Source organism: Salvelinus alpinus, chromosome 5 (genome assembly GCF_045679555.1).
Source record: "Salvelinus alpinus chromosome 5, SLU_Salpinus.1, whole genome shotgun sequence".
Lineage (NCBI taxonomy): Eukaryota > Metazoa > Chordata > Actinopteri > Salmoniformes > Salmonidae > Salvelinus > Salvelinus alpinus.
The window spans coordinates 17784605-17809354 of NC_092090.1; the positions used below are offsets into that span (position 1 = coordinate 17784605).

A 24750-nucleotide genomic window follows, 5' to 3' on the forward strand; every position below is an offset into this window, starting at 1 on the left:
GGAAGATTTCCTCTAGGAAGCATGTTATTGAGTGTGTCTTCGTGTCCTTGGCCACATTAAACTCACCTGTCCTCCAAACCACACGACTAGAATACAGCCAATGCACCATTAAGATGTATTCTAGTATGTATCCATGTGAAATGCACCAACCCACACAGCTACGTTCAACAAGACTATTTTTGATTGGCTAGTTTACCGTCCATATCGGGTTGTTACATTTTAGGTTGTGTAAGCAGGAAACAGCAGCAGGTATTTAAATCAGTCCCCTCTCCACATCTTCTCTTCCACACCCTTAACTCATGAGGAATGCAGTCAGTGGAGATTTGGACCAGAAGGAAGAACACTATTTTTAAACTCACTGAACCAACTTCTACAATGCACCCGTACGTAGATCAGTCATAGTTACTAAGTTAATAACAGGCTGGTGGAGGTGACCAGAGGCAGACCTATCTCAGCACTAACAGGAGTTCTTGTGATGGTCTGGTACTGAGCAGGTCCCATCATCAAGGCAGGGAATATGATTAGATAGATGGAGACTGGTTGTATCAGGCTCCACTGCTGATGCACTGATACACACAGCTGGAAGTCTCTGGTCTAGACAGCACCATGCTGAACCCTAGTGGTGACTATTAAATGTGCACAGCCAAAGTTATATGCTGTAGACTTTTACCCCTCAAACATGATTGACCTTGAAATAATATTAAAAAAATCTAAGAGAACAGAAGTGATCATTTCAGTAACACACAAGACAGGAGACAGTTTTGTTTGGGTTCTTTTCTCCCCTTTTTATTGGAAGGAAATGTGTTCTCTCAATTTGACTAGAAAAACAGGTCGATTCCATTTGTCCATCACCAGAGATTCACAAGGCCAAACAGCTGAGTGTCAAATTAAGGGTTGAATTAAAAACTTTGTACAGTATTAGTCACCCAGCTTTAAAAAATAAAACTGTTAAAAAAACACCAAGAACAAAAAAACAAACACAGGTGTGTGTAGAGGGACCGACGGCGGTTGGATATAAAGGATCTTCCAGACAAACTTCAGACCAGTCTGTTTGCCCTAAAAGGTTTGACGTAATGGGTTACATTCCTGTACAGAGTCCATCCCAAGTGTGCGTGTGTCTGAGTGAGTGTGTGTTCACCGAATCCTCTTCTGCTGGCGAGCGCGGTAGATGTCGTGAACGGGTGGGGCCACAGCGCCCTTGTCCTCCTCTTCATCAGAGTCTGCGTTGGGTCTCTTCAGTGACTTGGTCATGGCATGGTTCTCCATGGAGCCGTTCCCTTCTCCGCCGGCATCAGGCTGCCTGCCCGTTATCAACTCTACTGCTGCATCTACAGCTGAGAGAGAGGGAGGGAGAGAGATATATGTATCAACATTATGTGTGCTATTCAGGCAAAGGAAAATCTAAAGGAAAGCTTGGTGAAATCTGACAGTTTCAAAGCTACTTACTCTCTGGTAGTGTACATCTCCTGAAGCTCTCCATCAGTTCATCCACCTGCACAAAAGGCCCCTGTAGAAACACCACAACATCAGCACAACAATCACATGAAGTCATCAACTGTTGGCACTGTGATGTCACCAACAGTGAGTGGTGGGGTGTTGGTACTGTGATGTCACTGTGATGTCACCAACAGTGAGCGGTGGGGTGTTGGTACTGTGATGTCACCAACAGTGAGTGGTGGGGTGTTGGTACTGTGATGTCACTGTGATGTCACCAACAGTGAGTGGTGGGGTGTTGGTACTGTGATGCCGCCAACAGTGAGTGGTGGGGTGTTGGTACTGTGATGTCACTGTGATACCGCCAACAGTGAGTGGTGGGGTGTTAGTACTGTGATGTCACCAACAGTGAGTGGTGGGGTGTTGGTACTGTGATGTCACCAACAGTGAGTGGTGGGGTGTTGGTACTGTGATGTCACCAACAGTGAGTGGTGGGGTGTTGGTACTGTGATGTCACCAACAGTGAGTGGTGGGGTGTTGGTACTGTGATGTCACTGTGATGTCACCAACAGTGAGTGGTGGGGTGTTGGTACTGTGATGTCACTGTGATGTCACCAACAGTGAGTGGTGGGGTGTTGGTACTGTGATGTCACCAACAGTGAGTGGTGGGGTGTTGGTACTGTGATGTCACTGTGATGTCACCAACAGTGAGTGGTGGGGTGTTGGTACTGTGATGTCACCAACAGTGAGTGGTGGGGTGTTGGTACTGTGATGTCACCAACAGTGAGTGGTGGGGTGTTGGTACTGTGATGTCACCAACAGTGAGTGGTGGGGTGTTGGTACTGTGATGTCACCAACAGTGAGTGGTGGGGTGTTGGTACTGTGATGTCACCAACAGTGAGTGGTGGGGTGTTAGTACTGTGATGTCACCAACAGTGAGTGGTGGGGTGTTGGTACTGTGATGTCACCAACAGTGAGTGGTGGGGTGTTGGTACTGTGATGCCGCCAACAGTGAGTGGTGGGGTGTTGGTACTGTGATGTCACCAACAGTGAGTGGTGGGGTGTTAGTACTGTGATGTCACCAACAGTGAGTGGTGGGGTGTTGGTACTGTGATGTCACCAACAGTGAGTGGTGGGGTGTTGGTACTGTGATACCGCCAACAGTGAGTGGTGGGGTGTTGGTACTGTGATGTCACCAACAGTGAGTGGTGGGGTGTTGGTACTGTGATGTCACCAACAGTGAGTGGTGGGGTGTTGGTACTGTGATGTCACCAACAGTGAGTGGTGGGGTGTTGGTACTGTGATGTCACCAACAGTGAGTGGTGGGGTGTTGGTACTGTGATGCCGCCAACAGTGAGTGGTGGGGTGTTGGTACTGTGATGTCACCAACAGTGAGTGGTGGGGTGTTGGTACTGTGATGTCACCAACAGTGAGTGGTGGGGTGTTGGTACTGTGATGTCACCAACAGTGAGTGGTGGGGTGTTGGTACTGTGATGTCACCAACAGTGAGTGGTGGGGTGTTGGTACTGTGATGTCACCAACAGTGAGTGGTGGGGTGTTGGTACTGTGATGCCACCAACAGTGAGTGGTGGGGTGTTGGTACTGTGATGTCACCAACAGTGAGTGGTGGGGTGTTGGTACTGTGATGTCACCAACAGTGAGTGGTGGGGTGTTGGTACTGTGATGCCACCAACAGTGAGTGGTGGGGTGTTAGTACTGTGATGCCGCCAACAGTGAGTGGTGGGGTGTTGGTACTGTGATGTCACTGTGATGTCACCAACAGTGAGTGGTGGGGTGTTGGTACTGTGATGTCACCAACAGTGAGTGGTGGGGTGTTGGTACTGTGATGCCACCAACAGTGAGTGGTGGGGTGTTGGTACTGTGATGTCACCAACAGTGAGTGGTGGGGTGTTGGTACTGTGATGCCACCAACAGTGAGTGGTGGGGTGTTAGTACTGTGATGCCGCCAACAGTGAGTGGTGGGGTGTTGGTACTGTGATGTCACTGTGATGCCACCAACAGTGAGTGGTGGGGTGTTAGTACTGTGATGCCGCCAACAGTGAGTGGTGGGGTGTTGGTACTGTGATGTCACTGTGATGTCACCAACAGTGAGTGGTGGGGTGTTGGTACTGTGATGCCGCCAACAGTGAGTGGTGGGGTGTTGGTACTGTGATGCCGCCAACAGTGAGTGGTGGGGTGTTGGTACTGTGATGCCGCCAACAGTGAGTGGTGGGGTGTTGGTACTGTGATGTCACCAACAGTGAGTGTTGGGCTGTTAGTACTGTGATGTCACCAACAGTGAGTGGTGGGGTGTTGGTACTGTGATGTCACCAACAGTGAGTGGTGGGGTGTTGGTACTGTGATGTCACCAACAGTGAGTGGTGGGGTGTTAGTACTGTGATGTCACTGTGATGCCACCAACAGTAAGTGGTGGGCTGTTAGTACTGTGATGTCACCAACAGTAAGTGGTGGGGTGTTGGTACTGTGATGTCACCAACAGTGAGTGTTGGGCTGTTAGTACTGTGATGTCACCAACAGTGAGTGGTGGGGTGTTGGTACTGTGATGTCACTGTGATGCCACCAACAGTGAGTGTTGGGCTGTTAGTACTGTGATGTCACCAACAGTAAGTGGTGGGGTGTTGGTACTGTGATGTCACCAACAGTGAGTGTTGGGCTGTTAGTACTGTGATGTCACCAACAGTAAGTGGTGGGGTGTTGGTACTGTGATGTCACCAACAGTGAGTGTTGGGCTGTTAGTACTGTGATGTCACCAACAGTGAGTGGTGGGGTGTTGGTACTGTGATGTCACCAACAGTGAGTGGTGGGGTGTTGGTACTGTGATGTCACCAACAGTGAGCGGTGGGGTGTTGGTACTGTGATGTCACTGTGATACCGCCAACAGTGAGTGGTGGGGTGTTGGTACTGTGATGTCACCAACAGTAAGTGGTGGGGTGTTGGTACTGTGATGTCACCAACAGTGAGTGGTGGGGTGTTGGTACTGTGATGTCACCAACAGTGAGTGGTGGGCTGTTGGTACTGTGATGTCACTGTGATACCGCCAACAGTGAGTGGTGGGGTGTTGGTACTGTGATGCCGCCAACAGTGAGTGGTGGGGTGTTGGTACTGTGATGTCACTGTGATACCGCCAACAGTGAGTGGTGGGGTGTTGGTACTGTGATGTCACCAACAGTGAGTGGTGGGGTGTTGGTACTGTGATGTCACCAACAGTGAGTGGTGGGGTGTTAGTACTGTGATGTCACCAACAGTGAGTGGTGGGGTGTTAGTACTGTGATGTCACCAACAGTGAGTGGTGGGGTGTTAGTACTGTGATGTCACCAACAGTGAGTGGTGGGGTGTTGGTACTGTGATGCCACCAACAGTGAGTGGTGGGGTGTTGGTACTGTGATGTCACCAACAGTGAGTGGTGGGGTGTTGGTACTGTGATGTCACCAACAGTGAGTGGTGGGGTGTTGGTACTGTGATGTCACTGTGATACCGCCAACAGTGAGTGGTGGGGTGTTGGTACTGTGATGTCACCAACAGTGAGTGGTGGGGTGTTGGTACTGTGATGTCACCAACAGTGAGTGGTGGGGTGTTGGTACTGTGATGTCACTGTGATGCCACCAACAGTGAGTGGTGGGGTGTTGGTACTGTGATGTCACCAACAGTGAGTGGTGGGGTGTTGGTACTGTGATGTCACCAACAGTGAGTGGTGGGGTGTTGGTACTGTGATGTCACCAACAGTGAGTGGTGGGGTGTTGGTACTGTGATGTCACCAACAGTGAGTGGTGGGGTGTTGGTACTGTGATGTCACTGTGATGTCACCAACAGTGAGCGGTGGGGTGTTGGTACTGTGATGTCACCAACAGTGAGTGGTGGGGTGTTGGTACTGTGATGTCACCAACAGTGAGTGGTGGGGTGTTGGTACTGTGATGTCACCAACAGTGAGTGGTGGGGTGTTGGTACTGTGATGTCACCAACAGTGAGTGGTGGGGTGTTGGTACTGTGATGTCACCAACAGTGAGTGGTGGGGTGTTAGTACTGTGATGTCACCAACAGTGAGTGGTGGGGTGTTGGTACTGTGATGTCACCAACAGTGAGCGGTGGGGTGTTGGTACTGTGATGTCACCAACAGTGAGTGGTGGGGTGTTGGTACTGTGATGCCGCCAACAGTGAGTGGTGGGGTGTTGGTACTGTGATGTCACTGTGATGTCACCAACAGTGAGTGGTGGGGTGTTGGTACTGTGATGTCACCAACAGTGAGTGGTGGGGTGTTAGTACTGTGATGTCACCAACAGTGAGTGGTGGGGTGTTGGTACTGTGATGTCACTGTGATGTCACCAACAGTGAGTGGTGGGGTGTTGGTACTGTGATGTCACCAACAGTGAGTGGTGGGGTGTTGGTACTGTGATGTCACCAACAGTGAGTGGTGGGGTGTTGGTACTGTGATGTCACCAACAGTGAGTGGTGGGGTGTTGGTACTGTGATGTCACCAACAGTGAGTGGTGGGGTGTTGGTACTGTGATGTCACCAACAGTGAGTGGTGGGGTGTTGGTACTGTGATGTCACCAACAGTGAGTGGTGGGGTGTTGGTACTGTGATGTCACTGTGATGCCACCAACAGTGAGTGGTGGGGTGTTGGTACTGTGATGTCACCAACAGTGAGTGGTGGGGTGTTGGTACTGTGATGTCACTGTGATGCCACCAACAGTGAGTGGTGGGGTGTTAGTACTGTGATGTCACCAACAGTGAGTGGTGGGGTGTTGGTACTGTGATGTCACCAACAGTGAGTGGTGGGGTGTTAGTACTGTGATGTCACCAACAGTGAGTGGTGGGGTGTTGGTACTGTGATGTCACCAACAGTGAGTGGTGGGGTGTTGGTACTGTGATGTCACTGTGATGTCACCAACAGTGAGTGGTGGGGTGTTGGTACTGTGATGTCACCAACAGTGAGTGGTGGGGTGTTGGTACTGTGATGTCACCAACAGTGAGTGGTGGGGTGTTGGTACTGTGATGTCACCAACAGTGAGTGGTGGGGTGTTGGTACTGTGATGTCACCAACAGTGAGTGGTGGGGTGTTGGTACTGTGATGTCACCAACAGTGAGTGGTGGGGGTACTGTATACCGCCAACAGTGAGTGGTGGGGTGTTGGTACTGTGATGCCACCAACAGTGAGTGGTGGGGTGTTGGTACTGTGATGTCACCAACAGTGAGTGGTGGGCTGTTGGTACTGTGATGTCACCAACAGTGAGTGGTGGGCTGTTGGTACTGTGATGTCACCAACAGTGAGTGGTGGGCTGTTGGTACTGTGATGTCACCAACAGTGAGTGGTGGGGTGTTGGTACTGTGATACCGCCAACAGTGAGTGGTGGGGTGTTGGTACTGTGATGTCACCAACAGTGAGTGGTGGGCTGTTGGTACTGTGATGTCACCAACAGTGAGTGGTGGGCTGTTGGTACTGTGATGTCACCAACAGTGAGTGGTGGGCTGTTGGTACTGTGATGTCACCAACAGTGAGTGGTGGGCTGTTGGTACTGTGATGTCACCAACAGTGAGTGGTGGGGTGTTGGTACTGTGATACCGCCAACAGTGAGTGGTGGGGTGTTGGTACTGTGATGTCACCAACAGTGAGTGGTGGGGTGTTGGTACTGTGATGTCACCAACAGTGAGTGGTGGGGTGTTGGTACTGTGATGTCACCAACAGTGAGTGGTGGGGTGTTGGTACTGTGATACCGCCAACAGTGAGTGGTGGGCTGTTGGTACTGTGATACCGCCAACAGTGAGTGGTGGGGTGTTGGTACTGTGATGTCACCAACAGTGAGTGGTGGGGTGTTGGTACTGTGATGCCACCAACAGTGAGTGGTGGGGTGTTGGTACTGTGATGTCACCAACAGTGAGTGGTGGGGTGTTGGTACTGTGATGTCACCAACAGTGAGTGGTGGGGTGTTGGTACTGTGATGTCACCAACAGTGAGTGGTGGGGTGTTGGTACTGTGATGTCACCAACAGTGAGTGGTGGGGTGTTGGTACTGTGATGTCACCAACAGTGAGTGGTGGGGTGTTGGTACTGTGATGTCACCAACAGTGAGTGGTGGGGTGTTGGTACTGTGATGTCACCAACAGTGAGTGGTGGGGTGTTGGTACTGTGATGTCACCAACAGTGAGTGATGGGGTGTTGGTACTGTGATGTCACCAACAGTGAGTGATGGGGTGTTGGTACTGTGATGTCACCAACAGTGAGTGGTGGGGTGTTGGTACTGACCACGAAGCAGGTGGGTGGAGGCAGTAGCTTCATCAGGATGACTGCGGCCGGGGGGACCGGGAACACCCCCCCTGGAACAGGGTGCAGTCCTGGAGCTGTGGGGCGAGACCAGAGCATGTGAGAGGAGCTGGAGTGGAGTGTGCCCAATTTGACTGGAGTGTGGAGCGAGATTCCCAAAGGCTGGAGCGTCGTAGGTAAGGTACCTACTAGCCAGGTGTCTTTGGTGGTAAGGGTAGAGGAGGGGTAAGGTACCTATTAGACAGGTGTGGTAGCTGGTAGGGGTAGAGGAGGGATAAGGTACATACTAGCCAGGTGTCGTAGCTGGTAGGGGTAGAGGGGGTAAGGTACCTACTAGCCAGGTGTGGTAGCTGGTAGGGGTAGAGGGGGTAAGGTACCTACTAGCCAGGTGTGGTAGCTGGTAGGGGTAGAGGGGGTAAGGTACCTACTAGCCAGGTGTGGAAGCTGGTAGGGGTAGAGGAGGGGTAAGGTACCTACTAGCCAGGTGTGGTAGCTGGTAGGGGTAGAGGAGGGGGTAAGGTACCTACTAGCCAGGTGTGGTAGCTGGTAGGGGTAGAGGAGGGATAAGGTACCTACTAGCCAGGTGTGGTAGCTGGTAGGGGTAGAGGAGGGGGTAAGGTACCTACTAGCCAGGTGTGGTAGCTGGTAGGGGTAGAGGAGGGATAAGGTACCTACTAGCCAGGTGTGGTAGCTGGTAGGGGTAGAGGAGGGGGTAAGGTACCTACTAGCCAGGTGTGGTAGCTGGTAGGGGTAGAGGAGGGATAAGGTACCTACTAGCCAGGTGTGGTAGCTGGTAGGGGTAGAGGAGGGGGTAAGGTATCTATTAGACAGGTGTGGTAGCTGGTAGGGGTAGAGGAGGGATAAGGTACCTACTAGCCAGGTGTCTTAGGTGGTAGGGGTAGAGGAGGGGGTAAGGTACCTACTAGCCAGGTGTGGTAGCTGGTAGGGGTAAGGTACCTACTAGCCAGGTGTGGTAGCTGGTAGGGGTAGAGGAGGGATAAGGTACCTACTAGCCAGGTGTCTTAGGTGGTAGGGGTAGAGGAGGGGGTAAGGTACCTACTAGCCAGGTGTGGTAGCTGGTAGGGGTAGAGGAGGGGTAAGGTACCTCCTAGCCAGGTGTCGTAGAGGAGGGGTAAGGTACCTATTAGACAGGTGTGGTAGCTGGTAGGGGTAAAGGAGGGATAAGGTACCTACTAGCCAGGTGTGGTAGCTGGTAGGGGTAGAGGAGGGGGTAAGGTATCTACTAGCCAGGTGTGGTAGCTGGTAGGGGTAAAGGAGGGGTAAGGTATCTACTAGCCAGGTGTGGTAGCTGGTAGGGGTAGAGGAGGGGGTAAGGTACCTACTAGCCAGGTGTGGTAGCTGGTAGGGGTAAAGGAGGGGTAAGGTACCTACTAGACAGGTGTGGTAGCTGGTAGGGGTAGAGGAGGGGGTAAGGTATCTACTAGCCAGGTGTGGTAGCTGGTAGGGGTAAAGGAGGGGTAAGGTACCTACTAGACAGGTGTGGTAGCTGGTAGGGGTAGAGGAGGGGGTAAGGTATCTACTAGCCAGGTGTGGTAGCTGGTAGGGGTAAAGGAGGGGTAAGGTACCTACTAGCCAGGTGTGGTAGCTGGTAGGGGTAGAGGAGGGGGTAAGGTACCTACTAGCCAGGTGTGGTAGCTGGTAGGGGTAGAGGAGGGGGTAAGGTACCTACTAGCCAGGTGTGGTAGCTGGTAGGGGTAGAGGAGGGGGTAAGGTACCTACTAGCCAGGTGTGGTAGCTGGTAGGGGTAGAGGAGGGGGTAAGGTACATACTAGCCAGGTGTGGTAGCTGGTAGGGGTAGAGGAGGGGGTAAGGTACCTACTAGCCAGGTGTGGTAGCTGGTAGGGGTAGAGGAGGGGGTAAGGTACCTACTAGCCAGGTGTGGTAGCTGGTAGGGGTAGAGGAGGGATAAGGTACATACTAGCCAGGTGTCTTAGGTGGTAGGGGTAGAGGAGGGGGTAAGGTACCTACTAGCCAGGTGTGGTAGCTGGTAGGGGTAGAGGAGGGGGTAAGGTACCTACTAGCCAGGTGTGGTAGCTGGTAGGGGTAGAGGAGGGGGTAAGGTACCTACTAGCCAGGTGTGGTAGCTGGTAGGGGTAGAGGGATAAGGTACCTACTAGCCAGGTGTGGTAGCTGGTAGGGGTAGAGGAGGGGGTAAGGTACCTACTAGCCAGGTGTGGTAGCTGGTAGGGGTAGAGGAGGGGGTAAGGTACCTACTAGCCAGGTGTGGTAGCTGGTAGGGGTAGAGGGATAAGGTACCTACTAGCCAGGTGTGGTAGCTGGTAGGGGTAGAGGAGGGGGTAAGGTACCTACTAGCCAGGTTTGGTAGCTGGTAGGGGTAGAGGAGGGATAAGGTACCTACTAGCCAGGTGTCTTAGGTGGTAGGGGTAGAGGAGGGGGTAAGGTACCTACTAGTCAGGTGTGGTAGCTGGTAGGGGTAGAGGAGGGATAAGGTACCTACTAGCCAGGTTTGGTAGCTGGTAGGGGTAGAGGAGGGGGTAAGGTACCTACTAGCCAGGTGTCTTAGGTGGTAGGGGTAGAGGAGGGATAAGGTACCTACTAGCCAGGTTTGGTAGCTGGTAGGGGTAGAGGAGGGGGTAAGGTACCTACTAGCCAGGTGTGGTAGCTGGTAGGGGTAGAGGAGGGGGTAAGGTACCTACTAGCCAGGTGTGGTAGCTGGTAGGGGTAGAGGAGGGGTAAGGTACCTACTAGACAGGTGTGGTAGCTGGTAGGGGTAGAGGAGGGATAAGGTACCTACTAGCCAGGTGTCTTAGGTGGTAGGGGTAGAGGAGGGGGTAAGGTACCTACTAGCCAGGTGTGGTAGCTGGTAGGGGTAGAGGGGGTAAGGTACCTACTAGCCAGGTGTGGTAGCTGGTAGGGGTAGAGGAGGGGGTAAGGTACCTACTAGCCAGGTGTGGTAGCTGGTAGGGGTAGAGGAGGGGTAAGGTACCTACTAGCCAGGTATGGTAGCTGGTAGGGGTAGAGGAGGGATAAGGTACCTCCTAGCCAGGTGTGGTAGCTGGTAGGGGTAGAGGAGGGATAAGGTACCTACTAGCCAGGTGTGGTAGCTGGTAGGGGTAGAGGAGGGGTAAGGTACCTCCTAGCCAGGTGTGGTAGCTGGTAGGGGTAGAGGAGGGGGTAAGGTACCTACTAGCCTGGTGTGGTAGCTGGTAGGGGTAGAGGAGGGGGTAAGGTACCTACTAGCCAGGTGGGGTAGCTGGTAGGGGGAGAGGAGGGGTAAGGTACCTACTAGCCAGGTGTGGTAGCTGGTAGGGGTAGAGGGGGTAAGGTACCTACTAGCCAGGTGTCTTAGGTGGTAGGGGTAGAGGAGGGATAAGGTACCTACTAGCCAGGTGTGGTAGGTGGTAGGGGTAGAGGAGGGGGTAAGGTACCTACTAGCCTGGTGTGGTAGGTGGTAGGGGTAGAGGAGGGGGTAAGGTACCTACTAGCCAGGTGTGGTAGCTGGTAGGGGTAGAGGAGGGGGTAAGGTATCTACTAGCCAGGTGTGGTAGCTGGTAGGGGTAGAGGAGGGGTAAGGTATCTACTAGCCAGGTGTGGTAGCTGGTAGGGGTAGAGGAGGGGGTAAGGTACCTACTAGCCAGGTGTGGTAGCTGGTAGGGGTAGAGGAGGGATAAGGTACCTACTAGCCAGGTGTGGTAGCTGGTAGGGGTAGAGGAGGGGTAAGGTACCTACTAGCCAGGTGTCGTTGGTGGTAGGGGTAGAGGAGGGGGTAAGGTACCTACTAGCCAGGTGTGGTAGCTGGTAGGGGTAGAGAAGGGGTAAGGTACCTACTAGCCAGGTGTGGTAGCTGGTAGGGGTAGAGGAGGGATAAGGTACATACTAGCCAGGTGTCGTAGGTGGTAGGGGTAGAGGGATAAGGTACATACTAGCCAGGTGTCGTAGGTGGTAGGGGTAGAGGGATAAGGTACCTACTAGCCAGGTGTGGTAGCTGGTAGGGGTAGAGGAGGGATAAGGTACATACTAGCCAGGTGTGGTAGCTGGTAGGGGTAGAGGAGGGATAAGGTACCTACTAGCCAGGTGTCGTTGGTGGTAGGGGTAGAGGAGGGGTAAGGTACCTACTAGCCAGGTGTCTTAGGTGGTAGGGGTAGAGGAGGGGTAAGGTACCTACTAGCCAGGTGTCTTAGGTGGTAGGGGTAGAGGAGGGGTAAGGTACCTACTAGCCAGGTGTCTTAGGTGGTAGGGGTAGAGGAGGGGTAAGGTACCTACTAGCCAGGTGTGGTAGCTGGTAGGGGTAGAGGAGGGGTAAGGTACCTACTAGCCAGGTGTCTTAGGTGGTAGGGGTAGAGGAGGGGTAAGGTACCTACTAGCCAGGTGTGGTAGCTGGTAGGGGTAGAGGAGGGGTAAGGTACCTACTAGCCAGGTGTGGTAGCTGGTAGGGGTAGAGGTGGGGTAAGGTACCTACTAGCCAGGTGTGGTAGCTGGTAGGGGTAGAGGAGGGGTAAGGTACCTACTAGCCAGGTGTGGTAGCTGGTAGGGGTAGAGGAGGGGTAAGGTACCTACTAGCCAGGTGTGGTAGCTGGTAGGGGTAGAGGAGGGGTAAGGTACCTACTAGCCAGGTGTGGTAGCTGGTAGGGGTAGAGGAGGGGTAAGGTACCTACTAGCCAGGTGTGGTAGCTGGTAGGGGTAAAGGAGGGGTAAGGTACCTACTAGCCAGGTGTGGTAGCTGGTAGGAGTAGAGGAGGGGTAAGGTACCTATTAAACAGGTGTGGTAGCTGGTAGGGGTAGAGGAGGGATAAGGTACCTACTAGCCAGGTGTCTTAGGTGGTAGGGGTAGAGGAGGGGGTAAGGTACCTACTAGCCAGGTGTGGTAGCTGGTAGGGGTAGAGGAGGGGTAAGGTACCTCCTAGCCAGGTGTCGTAGGTGGTAGGGGTAGAGGAGGGGTAAGGTACCTATTAGACAGGTGTGGTAGCTGGTAGGGGTAGAGGAGGGATAAGGTACCTACTAGCCAGGTGTGGTAGCTGGTAGGGGTAGAGGAGGGGGTAAGGTATCTACTAGCCAGGTGTGGTAGCTGGTAGGGGTAAAGGAGGGGTAAGGTACCTACTAGCCAGGTGTGGTAGCTGGTAGGGGTAGAGGAGGGGGTAAGGTACCTACTAGCCAGGTGTGGTAGCTGGTAGGGGTAAAGGAGGGGTAAGGTACCTACTAGACAGGTGTGGTAGCTGGTAGGGGTAGAGGAGGGGGTAAGGTATCTACTAGCCAGGTGTGGTAGCTGGTAGGGGTAAAGGAGGGGTAAGGTACCTACTAGACAGGTGTGGTAGCTGGTAGGGGTAGAGGAGGGGGTAAGGTATCTACTAGCCAGGTGTGGTAGCTGGTAGGGGTAAAGGAGGGGTAAGGTACCTACTAGCCAGGTGTGGTAGCTGGTAGGGGTAGAGGAGGGGGTAAGGTACCTACTAGCCAGGTGTGGTAGCTGGTAGGGGCAGAGGAGGGGGTAAGGTACCTACTAGCCAGGTGTGGTAGCTGGTAGGGGTAGAGGAGGGGGTAAGGTACCTACTAGCCAGGTGTGGTAGCTGGTAGGGGTAGAGGAGGGGGTAAGGTACATACTAGCCAGGTGTGGTAGCTGGTAGGGGTAGAGGAGGGGGTAAGGTACCTACTAGCCAGGTGTGGTAGCTGGTAGGGGTAGAGGAGGGATAAGGTACATACTAGCCAGGTGTCTTAGGTGGTAGGGGTAGAGGAGGGGGTAAGGTACCTACTAGCCAGGTGTGGTAGCTGGTAGGGGTAGAGGAGGGGGTAAGGTACCTACTAGCCAGGTGTGGTAGCTGGTAGGGGTAGAGGAGGGGGTAAGGTACCTACTAGCCAGGTGTGGTAGCTGGTAGGGGTAGAGGAGGGATAAGGTACATACTAGCCAGGTGTCTTAGGTGGTAGGGGTAGAGGAGGGGGTAAGGTACCTACTAGCCAGGTGTGGTAGCTGGTAGGGGTAGAGGAGGGGGTAAGGTACCTACTAGCCAGGTGTGGTAGCTGGTAGGGGTAGAGGAGGGATAAGGTACCTACTAGCCAGGTGTGGTAGCTGGTAGGGGTAGAGGAGGGGGTAAGGTACCTACTAGCCAGGTTTGGTAGCTGGTAGGGGTAGAGGAGGGATAAGGTACCTACTAGCCAGGTGTCTTAGGTGGTAGGGGTAGAGGAGGGGGTAAGGTACCTACTAGTCAGGTGTGGTAGCTGGTAGGGGTAGAGGAGGGATAAGGTACCTACTAGCCAGGTTTGGTAGCTGGTAGGGGTAGAGGAGGGGGTAAGGTACCTACTAGCCAGGTGTGGTAGCTGGTAGGGGTAGAGGAGGGGGTAAGGTACCTACTAGCCAGGTGTGGTAGCTGGTAGGGGTAGAGGAGGGGTAAGGTACCTACTAGACAGGTGTGGTAGCTGGTAGGGGTAGAGGAGGGATAAGGTACCTACTAGCCAGGTGTCTTAGGTGGTAGGGGTAGAGGAGGGGGTAAGGTACCTACTAGCCAGGTGTGGTAGCTGGTAGGGGTAGAGGGGGTAAGGTACCTACTAGCCAGGTGTGGTAGCTGGTAGGGGTAGAGGAGGGGGTAAGGTACCTACTAGCCAGGTGTCTTAGGTGGTAGGGGTAGAGGAGGGGTAAGGTACCTACTAGCCAGGTGTGGTAGCTGGTAGGGGTAGAGGAGGGGTAAGGTACCTACTAGCCAGGTATGGTAGCTGGTAGGGGTAGAGGAGGGATAAGGTACCTCCTAGCCAGGTGTGGTAGCTGGTAGGGGTAGAGGAGGGATAAGGTACCTACTAGCCAGGTGTGGTAGCTGGTAGGGGTAGAGGAGGGGTAAGGTACCTCCTAGCCAGGTGTGGTAGCTGGTAGGGGTAGAGGAGGGGGTAAGGTACCTACTAGCCTGGTGTGGTAGCTGGTAGGGGTAGAGGAGGGGGTAAGGTACCTACTAGCCAGGTGGGGTAGCTGGTAGGGGGAGAGGAGGGGTAAGGTACCTACTAGCCAGGTGTGGTAGCTGGTAGGGGTAGAGGGGGTAAGGTACCTACTAGCCAGGTGTCTTAGGTGGTAGGGGTAGAGGAGGGATAAGGTACCTACTAGCCAGGTGTGGTAGGTGGTAGGGGTAGAGGAGGGGGTAAGGTACCTACTAGCCTGGTGTGGTAGGTGGTAGGGGTAGAGGAGGGGGTAAGGTACCTACTAGCCAGGTGTGGTAGCTGGTAGGGGTAGAGGAGGGGGTAAGGTATCTACTAGCCAGGTGTGGTAGCTGGTAGGGGTAGAGGAGGGGTAAGGTATCTACTAGCCAGGTGTGGTAGCTGGTAGGGGTAGAGGAGGGGGTAAGGTACCTACTAGCCAGGTGTGGTAGCTGGTAGGGGTAGAGGAGGGATAAGGTACCTACTAGCCAGGTGTGGTAGCTGGTAGGGGTAGAGGAGGGGTAAGGTACCTACTAGCCAGGTGTCGTTGGTGGTAGGGGTAGAGGAGGGGGTAAGGTACCTACTAGCCAGGTGTGGTAGCTGGTAGGGGTAGAGGAGGGGTAAGGTACCTACTAGCCAGGTGTGGTAGCTGGTAGGGGTAGAGGAGGGATAAGGTACATACTAGCCAGGTGTCGTAGGTGGTAGGGGTAGAGGGATAAGGTACATACTAGCCAGGTGTCGTAGGTGGTAGGGGTAGAGGGATAAGGTACCTACTAGCCAGGTGTGGTAGCTGGTAGGGGTAGAGGAGGGATAAGGTACATACTAGCCAGGTGTGGTAGCTGGTAGGGGTAGAGGAGGGATAAGGTACCTACTAGCCAGGTGTCGTTGGTGGTAGGGGTAGAGGAGGGGTAAGGTACCTACTAGCCAGGTGTCTTAGGTGGTAGGGGTAGAGGAGGGGTAAGGTACCTACTAGCCAGGTGTCTTAGGTGGTAGGGGTAGAGGAGGGGTAAGGTACCTACTAGCCAGGTGTCTTAGGTGGTAGGGGTAGAGGAGGGGTAAGGTACCTACTAGCCAGGTGTGGTAGCTGGTAGGGGTAGAGGAGGGGTAAGGTACCTACTAGCCAGGTGTCTTAGGTGGTAGGGGTAGAGGAGGGGTAAGGTACCTACTAGCCAGGTGTGGTAGCTGGTAGGGGTAGAGGAGGGGTAAGGTACCTACTAGCCAGGTGTGGTAGCTGGTAGGGGTAGAGGTGGGGTAAGGTACCTACTAGCCAGGTGTGGTAGCTGGTAGGGGTAGAGGAGGGGTAAGGTACCTACTAGCCAGGTGTGGTAGCTGGTAGGGGTAGAGGAGGGGTAAGGTACCTACTAGCCAGGTGTCGTAGCTGGTAGGGGTAGAGGAGGGGTAAGGTACCTACTAGCCAGGTGTGGTAGCTGGTAGGGGTAGAGGAGGGGGTAAGGTACCTACTAGCCAGGTGTGGTAGCTGGTAGGGGTAGAGGAGGGGTAAGGTACCTACTAGCCAGGTGTGGTAGCTGGTAGGGGTAGAGGAGGGGTAAGGTACCTATTAAACAGGTGTGGTAGCTGGTAGGGGTAGAGGAGGGGGTAAGGTACCTACTAGCCAAGTGTTGTTGGTGGTAGGGGTAGAGGAGGGGTAAGGTACCTACTAGCCAGGTGTGGAAGCTGGTAGGGGTAGAGGAGGGGGTAAGGTACCTACTAGCCAGGTGTGGTAGCTGGTAGGGGTAAAGGAGGGGTAAGGTACCTACTAGCCAGGTGTGGTAGCTGGTAGGGGTAGAGGAGGGGGTAAGGTACCTACTAGCCAGGTGTGTTAGATGGTAGGGGTAGAGGAGGGGGTAAGGTACCTACTAGCCAGGTGTGGTAGCTGGTAGAGGGGGTAAAGTACCTACTAGCAAGGTGTCGTAGCTGGTAGGGGTAGAGGAGGGGGTAAGGTACATACTAGCCAGGTGTGGTAGCTGGTAGGGGTAGAGGAGGGTGTAAGGTACCTACTAGCAAGGTGTCGTAGCTGGTAGGGGTAAAGGAGGGGGTAAGGTACATACTAGCCAGGTGTGGTAGCTGGTAGAGGAGGCGGTAAGGTACCTACTAGCCAGGTGTGGTAGCTGGTAGGGGTAGAGGAGGGGGTAAGGTACCTACTAGCAAGGTGTCGTAGCTGGTAGGGGTAGAGGAGGGGGTAAGGTACCTACTAGCCAGGTGTGGTAGCTGGTAGGGGTAGAGGAGGGGGTAAGGTACCTACTAGCCAGGTGTGGTAGCTGGTAGGGGTAGAGGAGGGGGTAAGGTACCTACTAGCCAGGTTTGGTAGCTGGTAGGGGTAGAGGAGGGGGTAAGGTACCTACTAGCCAGGTTTGGTAGCTGGTAGGGGTAGAGGAGGGGTAAGGTACCTACTAGCCAGGTGTGGTAGCTGGTAGGGGTAGAGGGGGTAAGGTACCTATTAGACAGGTGTGGTAGCTGGTAGGGGTAGAGGAGGGGTAAGGTACCTACTAGCCAGGTGTCTTAGGTGGTAGGGGTAGAGGAGGGGTAAGGTACCTACTAGCCAGGTGTGGTAGCTGGTAGGGGTAGAGGAGGGGTAAGGTACCTACTAGCCAGGTGTGGTAGCTGGTAGGGGTAGAGGGGGTAAGGTACCTACTAGCCAGGTGTGGTAGCTGGTAGGGGTAGAGGGGGTAAGGTACCTACTAGCCAGGTGTGGTAGCTGGTAGGGGTAGAGGAGGGGTAAGGTACCTACTAGCCAGGTGTGGTAGCTGGTAGGGGTAGAGGAGGGGGTAAGGTACCTACTAGCCAGGTGTGGTAGCTGGTAGGGGTAGAGGAGGGGTAAGGTACCTACTAGCCAGGTGTGGTAGCTGGTAGGGGTAGAGGGGGTAAGGTACCTACTAGCCAGGTGTGGTAGCTGGTAGGGGTAGAGGGGGTAAGGTACCTACTAGCCAGGTGTGGTAGCTGGTAGGGGAAGAGGAGGGGGTAAGGTACCTACTAACCAGGTGTGGTAGCTGGTAGGGGTAGAGGGGGTAAGGTACCTACTAGCCAGGTGTCGTAGCTGGTAGGGGTAGAGGAGGGGTAAGGTACCTACTAGCCAGGTGTGGAAGCTGGTAGGGGTAGAGGAGGGGGTAAGGTACCTACTAGCCAGGTGTGGTAGCTGGTAGGGGTAAAGGAGGGGTAAGGTACCTACTAGCCAGGTGTGGTAGCTGGTAGGGGAAGAGGAGGGTGTAAGGTACCTACTAGCCAGGTGTGGTAGCTGGTAGGGGTAGAGGAGGGGGTAAGGTACCTACTAGCCAGGTGTGGTAGCTGGTAGGGGAAGAGGAGGGGGTAAGGTACCTACTAGCCAGGTGTGGTAGCTGGTAGGGGAAGAGGAGGGGGTAAGGTACCTACTAGCCAGGTGTGGTAGCTGGTAGGGGTAGAGGGGGTAAGGTACCTACTAGCCAGGTGGGGTAGCTGGTAGGGGTAAAGGAGGGGTAAGGTACCTACTAGCCAGGTGTGGTAGCTGGTAGGGGTAGAGGAGGGGTAAGGTACCTCCTAGCCAGGTGTCGTAGGTGGTAGGGGAAGAGGAGGGGGTAAGGTACCTACTAGCCAGGTGTGGTAGCTGGTAGGGGTAGAGGAGGGGGTAAGGTACCTACTAGCCATGTGTGGTAGCTGGTAGGGGTAGAGGAGGGGGTAAGGTACCTACTAGCCAGGTGTGGTAGCTGGTAGGGGTAGAGGAGGGGGTGAGGTACGTACTAGCCAGGTGTGGTAGCTGGTAGGGGTAGAGGAGGGGTAAGGTACCTACTAGCCAGGTGTGGTAGCTGGTAGGGGTAGAGGAGGGGTAAGGTACGTACAGGCCAGGTATGGTAGCTGGTAGGGGTAGAGGAGGGGGTAAGGTACGTACAGGCCAGGTATGGTAGCTGGTAGGGGTAGAGGAGGGGGTAAGGTACGTACAGGCCAGGTATGGTAGCTGGTAGGGGTAGAGGAGGGGTAAGGTACGTACTAGCCAGGTATGGTAGCTGGTAGGGGGAGAGGAGGGGTAAGGTACCTGGTAGCTGGTAGGGGTAGAGGAGGGGGTAAGGTACCTACTAGCCAGGTATGGTAGCTGGTAGGGGGAGAGGAGGGGTAAGGTACGTACGGGCCATGTGTCGTGGTTGGTAGGGGATCATCTGGCTGGTGTCAGGTTTGGGGTACTCTGGTTTGCGGTCGGCGTCGTCCTTTTGCGTGGGAGCTGATGGAGTCACCACCGTCTCTGTCTGGAGCAACGCCGCCAGTTTGGCACGGGACACGTCCTGCACACACACAGGTTTAAAATCATAGAATTCTAAACAGATATCCTTTACCCTCACATGATTGAAGAGTTGAACAAGAGAGAAACACACAAATGGTCCACTTGTTTCATAGCCATAGATCTGTTTCTATTGAAGAGTCGTGAAGAGACCATAGCAGTCAGAATCATCTTCCTGTGTAAATGTAGCTGTAGAAATGACCAGTTGTACAGACCTTGTATCCGAGAGCTTTGAGCTCGCTAGCAGAGCAGGGGTACAGGTCCATGAACTTGTATCTGTCCACCAGCAGGGCTGTCTCCTTGCCTTCGTACTCGTCCTTGAAGGCTGTGAAACGCCTGCGCTCCACCTTCAGGATACTTGCCAGGTCCCCGATGTTACTCTCAAAGGCCAAGAAACGTGCCCAGATCTCACTGAGGGAGAGGTGTTGACAAACACACAGGCCCGTTAATTAAACAATAACAGACAGATCTAATGTGGATGTTCTATAATAACAGACAGATCTAATGTGGCTGTTCTATAATAAAACAATAACAGACAGATCTAATGTGGATGTTCTATAATAACACAATAACAGACAGATCTAATGTGGGTGTTCTATAATAAAACAATAAGACAGATCTAATGTGGATGTTCTATAATAAAACAATAACAGACAGATCTAATGTGGATGTTCTATAATAACACAATAACAGACAGATCTAATGTGGGTGTTGTAGGAACATAATTCCTCATACCCAGACTTCTCTGGCGACAGGCTTCCCGAGGTGAGAACACGCTCAAACAGAACTCTGGTGTTGTTGTCCTCTGGAGGGCGGTAGAGAAAGAGGTGAGGCCTTCAAACTCATGAATCTACCATTATGTTGCAGATATTGCCTCAGCATCTGTCTCCTAACTTACAGCATAACACACTATCTACACTGACCAAAAATACACTGCTCAAAAAAATAAAGGGAACACTTAACCAACACAATGTAACTCCAAGTCAATCACACTTCTGTGAAATCAAACTGTCCACTTAGGAAGCAACACTGATTGACAATAAATTTCACATGCTGTTGTGCAAATGGAATAGACAAAAGGTGGAAATTATAGGCAATTAGCAAGACACCCCCAATAAAGGACTGATTCTGCAGGTGGTGACCACAGACCAATTCTCAGTTCCTATGCTTCCTGGCTGATGTTTTGGTCACTTTTGAATGCTGGCGGTGCTCTCACTCTAGTGGTAGCATGAGACGGAGTCTACAACCCACACAAGTGGCTCAGGTAGTGCAGCTCATCCAGGATGGCACATCAATGCGAGCTGTGGCAAGAAGGTTTGCTGTGTCTGTCAGCGTAGTGTCCAGAGCATGGAGGCGCTACCAGGAGACAGGCCAGTACATCAGGAGACGTGGAGGAGGCCGTAGGAGGGCAACAACCCAGCAGCAGGACCGCTACCTCCGCCTTTATGCAAGGTGGAGCACTGCCTGAGCCCTGCAAAATGACCTCCAGCAGGCCACAAATGTGCATGTGTCTGCTCAAACGGTCAGAAACAGACTCCATGAGGGTGGTATGAGGGCCCGACGTCCACAGGTGGGGGTTGTGCTTACAGCCCAACACCGTGCAGGACGTTTGGCATTTGCCAAAGAACACCAAGATTGGCAAATTCGCCACTGGCGCCCTGTGCTCTTCACAGATGAAAGCAGGTTCACACTGAGCACATGAGCACATGTGACAGACGTGACAGAGTCTGGAGACGCCGCGGAGAACGTTCTGCTGCCTGCAACATCCTCCAGCATGACCGGTTTGGCGGTGGGTCAGTCATGGTGTGGGGTGGCATTTCTTTGTGGGGCCGCACAGCCCTCCATGTGCTCGCCAGAGGTAGCCTGACTGCCATTAGGTACCGAGATGAGATCCTCAGAGCCCTTGTGAGACCATATGCTGACACATGCACATTTGTGGCCTGCTGGAGGTCATTTTGCAGGGCTCAGGCAGTGCTCCACCTTGCACAAAGGCGGAGGTAGCGGTCCTGCTGCTGGGTTGTTGCCCTCCTACGGCCTCCTCCACGTCTCCTGATGTACTGGCCTGTCTCCTGGTAGCGCCTCCATGCTCTGGACACTACGCTGACAGACACAGCAAACCTTCTTGCCACAGCTCGCATTGATGTGCCATCCTGGATGAGCTGCACTACCTGAGCCACTTGTGTGGGTTGTAGACTCCGTCTCATGCTACCACTAGAGTGAGAGCACCGCCAGCATTCAAAAGTGACCAAAACATCAGCCAGGAAGCATAGGAACTGAGAAGTGGTCTGTGGTCACCACCTGCAGAATCAGTCCTTTATTGGGGGTGTCTTGCTAATTGCCTATAATTTCCACCTTTTGTCTATTCCATTTGCACAACAGCATGTGAAATTTATTGTCAATCAGTGTTGCTTCCTAAGTGGACAGTTTGATTTCACAGAAGTATGATTGACTTGGAGTTACATTGTGTTGTTTAAGTGTTCCCTTTATTTTTTTGAGCAGTGTATAAAATGAACATGTAAAGTGTTGGTCCCATGTTTCATCCCAGAAATGTTCCATACACACAAAAATATTATTTATCTCAAATTTTGTGCAAATTTGTTTACATCTGTTAGTGAGCATTTCTCCTTTGCCAAGAAAATCCATCCACCTTACAGGGGTGGCATATCAAAAAGCTGATTAATAAAGGACCAGACCCTTTTTTCTATTTTTGCTTAAAATGATATACCCAAATCTAACTGCCTGTAGCTCAGGACCTGAATCAAGGATATGAATATTCCTGATACCATTTGAAAGGAAACACTGAAGTTTGTGGAAATGGGAAATTAATGTAGGAGAATAACACACATTAGATCTGGTAAAAGATAATACAACAAAAAAAAACATGCTGTTAGAAGGCCAAAATATGAGAAAGTGAATAAGAGAAAGGACAAAATATGACTTAGAAATCTAAGCGCAATATAGAATTTGGCACCTAGAGGCAGCAGTGTATGTGCAACGTTTAAGACTGATCCAATGAACCATTGCATTTCTGTTCAAAATGTTGCATCAAGACTGCCCAAATGTGCCTAATTGGTTTATTAATACATTTTCAAGTTCATAACTGTGCACTCTCCTCAAACAATAGCATGGTATTCTTTCACTGTAATAGCTACTGAAAATTGGACAGCGCAGTTAGATTAAAAATAATTTAAGCTTTCTGCCAATATCAGATATGTCTATGTTCTGGGAAATGTTCTTGTTACTTACAACCTCATGCTAATCACATTAGCCTACGTTAGCTCAACCGTCCCGCGGGGGGGACACCGACCCTGTAGGAGGTTTTAAATAGCATGATCATTACACAGGTGCACCTTGTGCTGGGGACAATAACAGGCCACTGTAAAATCTACAGTTTTGTCACACAACACAATGCCACAGGTGTCTGAAGTCGAGGGGGCATTAAATTAGCATGCTGACTGCAGGAATGTCCATCAGAGCTGTTGCCAGAGAATTTAATGTTAAGTCACCCCCAATATCTTTTTAGAGAATTTGGCAGTATGTCCAACAGGCCTCACAACCACAGACCACGTGTATGGCATCATGTGGGCGAGCGGTTTGCTGATGTCAACGTTGTGAACAGAGTGCCCCATGGTGGTGGTGGGGTTATGGTATGGGCAGTCATAAGCTACGGACAACGAACACAACTGCATTTTATCAAAGGCAATATGAACGCACAGATATATCGTGATGAAATCCTGGGGCCCATTGTCGTGCCATTCATCCGCCGCCATCACCTCATATTTCAGCATGATAATGCACGGCCCCATGACGCAAGGATCTGTACACAATTCCTGGAAGCTGAAAATGTCTCAGTTCTTCCATGGCCTGCATAATCACTAGACAAGTCACCCATTGAGCATGTTTGGGATGTTCTGGTTCGACGTGTACGACAGCGTGTTCCTGTTCCCATCAATATCCAGCAACTTAGCTCAGCCATTGAAGAGGAGTGGGACAACAGTTCACCGGCCACAATCAACAGCCTGATCAACTCTATGCGAAGGAGACTTGTTGCGCTGCATGAGGCAAATGGTGGTCACACCAGATACTGACTGGTTTTCTGATCCACGCCCCCACCTTTTGTTTTTAAGGGATCTGTGACCAACAGATGCATATCTGTATCCCCAGTCATGTAAAATCTATAGATTAGGGCCTCATTTATTTATTTCAATTGACTGATTTCCTAAAATGAACTGTAACTCAGTAAAATCTTGGATGTTGGGTTTATATTTTTGTTCAGTATATACACGTCAATGAAATAAAGAAACACACAGCAGCGTCTATAGACCGCCTCTGCCTGGGTTTTTATCTAGTTTGACTATATGAGTAATTGATAGAGGATGTCACTGGTCTAAGTCATAGAGAGAATAGGATCAGCATGTTGAACAAATACACTGATATTGGATCCCCTGTAGCCTTCAACACCATCGCTTAACAACTATACAATCTCAATGACTGTTGCCATGGCAGCTACCCGTGGTTGTGTTATTGTTACACAAGAGGGTGAATGACAAGTCTCAATAAATGAATCCGTCACTTGTCACTTACCATTAAGGTGTGAGAGGTAATCGATGTATGCAAGTATATACTCTGGAATGTCTCCATATTTCTTCAAGCCCAGTTCAAATATCTTGAAGGCCACTGATTTGTCCTGTGAGGGAAGGTAACGGAAGACCAGTCAAACATTGAGACAGAATGTTTCCCCTTATATTCTCTTTGCACTGTTGGCACGGGTGTCAGGCTAAGGCCACAGAGACACAGGAACACAGATGAAATCATTTATGCATTAATTAATTGTCAGTTTTTGTCCATCAAATGCTATTTTCAAGTCAACTGTTTTCAGTTCTCCATCATCCGTCAACCGATAGCCTATGTATACCCACCTTACTGCAGTAGTACTCCATCAGTGCTGCAGTCACGTAGACGTGGTGACGCGTGCGCATGTCCTCCCGGGCCTTCTTAAAGATGATGCGGCCTGACTTGATGCCCTCGGCCCGCCTGCCAAACTTCATGTACTGGATGTAGACCAGCGTGGGGTCGATGTCCTCGATGGCCAGCAGACGGTTGTAGATGCTGTGGACCTTTTCATGCTTCAATCGACTCTGAAAAGAGGAGAGATGTGGGTTAGCTCATTCATCAATTAAATGCCTGTCAAACATTTCCTGGACCTCTATTCAACATCTGTTTATACTGGTTCACACTCCACAACTTAACTCAACACTAGGATCGCTCCGGAATAATCCAATTAATTAGTCTTAATAGGAACGAGACGAGACAAATTAATACGTCTGCAGTGAAAGATGCACTAATCATTTATGGATGACAGTCAATTCTACATTTCCTTGGCAACCCTTGACATCTTCATATTATGACCTGATGTTTTGTTTCGGCAAGTGTTCCGTGACAGATGATTGGTGTTCGTGCAGCTCACCTCCTCGTAGTCAGCGAATGAAAAGTACAGCAGCATGTTCTTCTTCAGTAGAGTACCGATGGCGCGCTCATAGATGTTAGCTGCTTCGTCACTGAACACCTTAGAGTTGTTCATGTCCTGAGGAGTGGAAGAAAGGATTCAAGTCTGGCATTTAAAAACCATATGACAGTAAGGTCTAAAATATATAACATATCTTTTAAAACGTGGAGGAAACCCAGTTCCAATGAGGACACATTGTGTCATCAGCTGCCTCTCTTACCCCCTTCTCTGCCAGTAGTTTACTGGACTGGTCCAGATACTGGGCAGCCTCATACCACACGTCAGGGTGATGACCCAGCACCAACAGACACTGCTCATAGGCAAACATCACTGCAACACGGAGCACAATTACAACATTAGGGCAACACTGGATTTCTATCAACTTTACTGTGCCTATAAAGTCTGATGGTATAATATA

General features: G+C 51.8%; 1 protein-coding gene across 1 annotated transcript in view; it reads right to left on the reverse strand.

Moving 5' to 3' along the window:
• Positions 1-759: 759 nt before the first annotated feature.
• Positions 760-24750, reverse strand: part of cstf3 (cleavage stimulation factor, 3' pre-RNA, subunit 3) — a 41848-nt gene continuing 17857 nt past the window's right edge. The window contains exons 18-20 of the mRNA XM_071400804.1: positions 7696-7790; positions 1447-1507; positions 760-1334 (exon numbers count right to left, since the gene is read on the reverse strand). Of these exons, the coding sequence (XP_071256905.1) occupies positions 1135-1334; positions 1447-1507; positions 7696-7790 (356 nt within the window). The 3' untranslated portion in view covers positions 760-1134. The remainder of the gene's footprint in view (positions 1335-1446; positions 1508-7695; positions 7791-24750) is intronic.